Here is a 6773-nt window from a genome sequence, read left to right as displayed (position 1 = left end):
GAGGCTAGTGTGGATTATACTGTGTGTTCCAGAGCAGCCCTGGCTATAAAATGCATTTCTGTCTCTGTCTCACATACAGACTAAAACCCTGTCTCAATCAAACACAAACACACACACATGCATAGATGCAAAATTTTAAAACATGAAAAGACACAGTAGATATATCAGTGACTTAGAAGAATATTATGAAAAATAGAAGTCAATTATGAACACTAGCAAGTAAATTTTCTATATGTATTCCACCAACATTTCTCTATAATAGTGTGGAATCAAAGAGTTCTGTGGGGAGTTATATTTAAAAATCAAATAGTAGTTATTTTAAATACCCAGAGAATGCCAAGATTCAGTTCAAGTGTTTACGCAAGATTTTATTGAGCCAAAGGTGATGGCTTATCCTATAATCTCCAGTATTTAGGAAGCACAAGTTCAAGGCCAGCATGAGCTGTCTGAAAAAAAACAAAAACAAAAAAGGGGCTGGGTGTGGTGGCACATGCCTTTAGTCCCAGCATTCAGGAGGCAGAGGCAGGTGGATCTCTGTGAGTTCAAGGCCAGCCTGGTCTACACAGTAAATTCCACGACAGCTGGGACTACAGGGAGACCTGTCTCAAAAAGACCAAAAAAAAAAATCAAAAGAGAAATAAAAATAATAAAAATTCTTATATTTGATAAATCAGTTGCTACTCTTACCTGGATATCTGCCATGTTGTTTATAAAATCTATCAACAGCTCGCAACATTAAGTATAATACTATCTCATTATCTGGATTGTCCATGCTAGAAACTAAAAGAAAAAAAAATCAGTACAATGGGTAACTTACAACACACAAACAACAAATGGCTGAATTCATACTCAAGTTTCAGAATACAAGAAAATATTATCAAAAATAATATTTTATGACAATAAAGTAGAAAATTATAAACAATAAGAGGAACTACATTAAGATGTAACCCAGTGGTATTATAAACATAGTAGCTGGAATCTCTGTCAAAGTAGGAATATGACTTTAGTTGTTATATAGCATACAATGCATTCAGTAATCTAAACATGATTTTATGTATTTTTATATAAATTAAAATAATTCAGGTGAATTTATTAAAAAATTAGAACATAAATATTCATGTTTTATATCATTATTTACTCGACACTATTACACACATACCTTTTAACCTAGCATCAAGCTATTATACTTACTAATTTCATCTTTGTTGACTGTATCCAAACCATATTCTTCAGCTAAAGATCGACATCTTACCACTCGAAGAAATGCAGAATTGCTGCCTGAAAACAGTAAAGACTTCAGGAATAAGGATTGTGATAGGTGAATATACTGAATTATGAGCCATTTTAAGGTAGGAAATTATATATGTACCTTTCACAAACATGGAAATACAAAGAAATGCTTTCTATTAGCTCTAAAAGTTAAGAGGGTGTCAGATACCCTGGGGCTGGAGTTATAGGCAGTTGGGAGCTACCCAATGTGGGTACTAGAAGCTGAAATTGGATCCTCTGCAAGAGCAGCAAGCTCTTAATCACTGGGTCATCTCTTTAGCCCTGCAACGGACTTTTAAAAATGTGTATGTATATGCGGTGTATGCATTTGTATGCTCATCCATGTGTGCTTGTGTGGAGAACAGAAACTGATTTCCAGTAGCTTTCTCTATTGCTTATTTTTTGAGTTAGGGTCTTTTACTGTACCTGGAGCTCGCCATTCAGCTAAGGTGAACTCAGCTCCTCACACTGGCCTGGCAAGCACTTTACCCACTATGCCATCAACCCCAGCCAAATGTTTTTGCTTACTGAAGAAATACGTAGAAGATCCCAGAAGCCCAGCCACTCATAAACTAGACAGCAAATTCTTCAGTCCATTATAGTCACTTAACACAGATTAAATGAGTAATTAAACCAATATGGTCAATGTACATGTAACTGAGGACTTTCATCTTAAATCCTTACACAATATTTCCCTTAAAATTACTAAGCCAGGGACTGGAGAGATGGCTTAACAGTTAAGAACACTAGCTGCTCTTGCAGAGAACCTGTGCTCAGTTCCAAGCACCCACATGGCAGCTAACTACCATTAGAAACTTCAGATTCAGGGCTGGAGAGATGGCTCAGCGGTTAAGAGCACTGACTGCTCTTGCAGAGGACCCGGGTTCGATTCTCAGCACCTACATGGCGGCTAGGATTATGAATAGTATATTGTTGGGTATGGTGGGGCACAGAGGTATTTCTTGAAAAGAATTCCGAGGCCACTGTTGAATTTCATTTTCTATTTTGCTAATGCAGAAATTTCCTTGAGACTTATTTTTAGTTTTTATGTCATTTCAGCCTTCTTTCTCAGGAAATTGTGGATTGAGTTCCTTGGTCTGTTGTTTAGACTAACTATAATGAAGAACCTATGAAAGAAGTCAGCTTGCCAGTCATGTGGCAAATAACCCATGCATTGACGTGGTTATAGTACTGGAAAGACCGAGACTAAATGGGATGTGGCTTCAGGGTTTCAGGATAGACTGCGGTCATATGGTTCATTTTCTTTGAAGTTGTTTTCAGTTTTTATTTTTGTGGGTGAAAACAAAGTGAACTTTTTTTTGATGTCCAGTGTAGTGCTTCTGATTTGCTTTGAGTTTTTGGTGGAGTTTTTTTTTTGGTCTTTTTGGGACAGGGTCTCCCGTAGCCCTAGCTCACTATGTAGACCAGGCTGGTCTTGAACTTAGAGAGATCTGCCTGCCTCTGTCTCCCAAGTGCTGGGACTAAAGGTGTGTGCCACCATACCCAGCTCTATCCTCTCCATTTATTATGAAAACAAAAACAAAAAAACCAAAAAGGACTTACAGAGCAATTTTAATTCTTTCTCTGAAATGGACTCTGGTGCCTGTAAAGAGATAAGTGCAGGTTTTTCTCTAGCAAATACATACAATGCATACATACATAAAAATAACAGAGGGCACAGCACAAAGCCAATGGGTATGAGACTGGGAAACTCCCTCTAAGAGTTGGGAGAGCATTTCAAACACACTTGTTGTCTTATAATAGGAGTGCTCATTAGACAGGCAAGTAAGCACTCCCTTTAAAGAAGCAAGGAGCCAGGGCTATGCCCTCTATCTCTAGCCCCTCTCTGGTGGAGTTCCAGGCCTGTAGGGAGCAGTACTGTTAAGGTACAGTGTGCCCAGCAGCTTACCTGGCCAATGGACTGCAGCAATTTGGCAGCATGATTACCTACAGCAGCTGCATCTTTCTTTGCTTTTTCACGGTAACTAGAAAACAACAAAAAAAGCTACAATTAATTTTTAAAATGAGCAAAACTTAAGCCACTATTAAGTGAACAAAAAAATTTCCTTCAAAATATACTAGTCTAGGAATATGAACGTGGCAATGCCAGAAATGCCACCAGAAGCACCTTACATGTTAAGAATTGCTTTCTAGAGCTGCTGCTAAGGTTTTTGAGGTTCACTAAAACCAAGGCTCCAGTAGACAGTATTCAACTTAAATCTGCCCTCTTACAGGGGCTCATGACCCTGGCTACTGACAGAGGACCAGAGAAACTATGTTATTGTTCTTGAACATCCTATCTCTTTGAAGTCAAGTCCAAGGTAAATTAAGTATTTCAAACCTGCCTAACTACAAAAATCATGCAAAACAAATTTTAGGTCTATTTATATTTATACTCTCTAAAAATGATCAGTATTAAACCATACATGCTGGACATGAACTCTGCTACTGAGCTATATTCCTAGTTAAAGTCATACTTCTTCCTAATCCTCAATTGTCCTTTCCTAAATTTTCACTATTTGAACTTTTAGACTAGGACAACAAACCAGGATTTGTTGAACAATGACCAGGATCTCTGTATGGCAATATTTGGCCCTAGAGAAAACCAAGCCAGTAGCCCTGGATTCATCAGCACCACACATCAATTACACAAGGAGAATATCCATGGAGATCCGTCCTTACAATTCTGTGTAAGTCAGGCTAGTGATACCTAGATAATAGATGTTTACCTACAGTCATGGACTCCCTAACTTATGAAAGAATAATGACAAAAAAAATCATTAAAAATAAAGACTTCAGAGGCTGGAGAGATAGCGCAGCAGTTAAGAGCATTGGCTGCTCTTGCAGAGGGCACAGGGCTCAGCAGAGGACCTAGGGTTTGGTCCCCAGAACCAACATGATGGCTAACCGCCCTTTGTAACTCCAGTTCCAGAGAATCTAATGCCCTCTTCCGGCTTTTGGGGGACAAGAACAAGAACAGTATCTGTTATAAGGTTGTTATGAACCACAGATATGTATTAGTGCATAGAATAGTTCATAGAGCTGTAGAGCAAGCAATCAAATCTTAGTTTTATATTGATATGGAAGAAAAAAGTGGTCCCCAGAGATATGAAGGAACTCTACACTTTCTACCTTTTTTGTTTTTGTTTTTTCTTTTTCATTTTTTGTCATTTTGTGACAGGGGTATCCCTGTAGCCACAGCTGGCCTGGAATTTAATATGTAGAGCAGGCTGGCCTTGATCTCAGAGATCTGCCTGCCTCTGCCTCCTGAGTGCTGGGATTAAAGGCGTGCACTACTACACCCGGCTTGGATTTGATTTTTTTTTTTTTTTTTGGTCTTTTTGAGACAGAGTCTCCCTGTAGCCCCAGCTGTCCTGAAACTCACTGTGTTGACTAGGCTGGCCTTTGTTCTGGCTTTGTTTTTTTAAGATTCATTGATTTTTTTTGTTTTGTTTTGTTTTTAAATGTGTGTATGTGGGTGGGAAAATGCATGCAGGTGCCTGAGGAGGCCAGAAGGTATCAGATACCTTGGAGCTAAAATTACAGGTGGTTGTGAGCCACCCAATGTGGGTGCTGGGAACTGAACTCCCGTTCTCTGAAGAGCAGCAAGTGTTCTGCTCTTCACCACTGAGCCATCCCTCTAGCTCCCTCAATTACTCTTTAAAAAATTAAATGTATTCTTTGACAATTTCATACATGTATATAATGCATTCTGACTATCTTACCCCATACCTTCTCTTACCTCCCTCCACCCCAGGCAGCTCCACCTCCTGCCTAGAAGTCCCTTTCTCACACTCACACCTTTCTGTTTTGTGAACCACTAAGCTTAACCCAGGCCATCTGTGAGAACATGAGTATGGAATATCCCCTGCAATATGGTGGGCCACTCCCATTTTTCTCTCCATGATTTCTGACATATACATACAATAAAATGAATAACATACACAGAATAGTCTGCTATAAACATGGTTTAAAACAGTCACTTACACATTTTGCAGTTTTATATATTTGTTTGAATCTGCAATCATATCAGGAATTGTGCCTCGAACAGGTAAATTTCCTTGACCTTCTTTGGCCACAAATTCCTTTAAGGCACGAGCTAAAATCCAAAATGGTGGAGTCTAAAAGAACAAGAGAAAACTAACAGTAAGTGGTGTTTTGAGTCAGAGGTTAAGGCAGTATTATTTTTACTTCCTGTTGGTGTTACCTGTTTGGTGATATTTATGCAGCGATCATCATTAAATATATCTTCAATACTTCTTGGGATCTAACAAGGAACAGGATACATTTACTTACACCAAGAATTTTCCATCTTTATTTTAAATGCTATTTCTACAAATACTTTTTTTTACATTTTTAAAGTGTAGTAAAATATCAACTTCTGATTTAATTTTATTTAGATTTAAAATCTGATGGAGATCTGATGGGGAAAGAGAATGGAAGAAATCCTCTCCTCCCACTGTGAGCATTCCAGATAAGCTTACTCACCTACATCACACAAACAAGTCATTTTACAGTTATAAATGAAGACAACAAAGATTATGAACATTTACTAGAAGGCTAGATTTAATAGTTGTTCTCTGTTTTCCACCTTATTAAATTTGAAATCTTTGCACCCTAACCAGAGGCTACTGAAAGAGACAACCACTCTAACAAAAAAAAAATTATTATATAATTTTATTGTTAGCAAGATCACTACACATTCACAAAAACTTCACAAATTATAGGCTCTAATTCTAACATTATGGGGAAAAAAAGTTCTTCGTGATAACCTCCTGACTTGTCTCTTCTTCCAACCACAACCCTCTCTACTCTATTCTACTCCTGAGAATCAGAATGGTCTTTTACATGGCTGGGCATGGTGGCACATACCTTTAATCCTAGCATCCAGGAAGCAGAGGCAGTAGGCTCTCTGTGAGGCAAACCTGGTCTACATAGTGAGACCCTGTCTCAAAAAAAAAAAAAAAAACAGTCTTTGAGAGACATCAAGCAGATCTTTCTTCTTCCCTCCTCAAAACCCTTCAATGGTGTTCAAAGCTTTCTGTCTCTCCCAACTCAAATCCCTCCCATTACTTTCCCTTTTCTTCACTCCAATCACACTGGCTTTCTTACTGATCCCTGAACAAATGCTAAGCTTAATCTCACTTCTACATGCGTTCTCTGCTGGAAAAGCTCCTCCACCAGACACTGCACATCACTTCACTCAGGCTTTCCCTGGCCCTGTCACTGCCTCCCAAACCTAGCCTCCTTCTGCACTATGCTCTAATTTTGTTCATCTGGGTTGTTCAAATTACTGTCCGCTCCGCCCCCCACTACTAGAACCGTGTTTGTTGTTTTCTTTTTCTTTTTCTTTTTTGAGAGTTTCATATGGTCCTGGCTGAACTCACAATGCTAGACCTGACCTCTGGATCCACTCTACCTTCCAAGTGCTAGAATTACAGCTATGTGCCACCAGGATCCATGCTCAGCTTTAGAACCTATGTTTTTTTAAACTTACTTTTTTT

General features: G+C 38.7%; 1 protein-coding gene across 1 annotated transcript in view; it reads right to left on the bottom strand.

The window, feature by feature from the left end:
- Positions 1–6773, bottom strand: part of Nae1 (NEDD8 activating enzyme E1 subunit 1) — a 30626-nt gene that overhangs the window by 7911 nt on the left and 15942 nt on the right. The window contains exons 12-17 of the mRNA XM_008846273.3: positions 5477–5536; positions 5257–5390; positions 3179–3254; positions 2833–2872; positions 1192–1278; positions 688–780 (exon numbers count right to left, since the gene is read on the bottom strand). Coding sequence (XP_008844495.1) covers positions 688–780; positions 1192–1278; positions 2833–2872; positions 3179–3254; positions 5257–5390; positions 5477–5536 — 490 coding nt within the window. The remainder of the gene's footprint in view (positions 1–687; positions 781–1191; positions 1279–2832; positions 2873–3178; positions 3255–5256; positions 5391–5476; positions 5537–6773) is intronic.

This window comes from Nannospalax galili, unplaced genomic scaffold (assembly GCF_000622305.1).
Source record: "Nannospalax galili isolate Female #2095 unplaced genomic scaffold, S.galili_v1.0 scaffold2103, whole genome shotgun sequence".
In the NCBI taxonomy this organism is placed as follows: domain Eukaryota; kingdom Metazoa; phylum Chordata; class Mammalia; order Rodentia; family Spalacidae; genus Nannospalax; species Nannospalax galili.
This window is presented reverse-complemented; position numbering and strand designations above follow the sequence as displayed.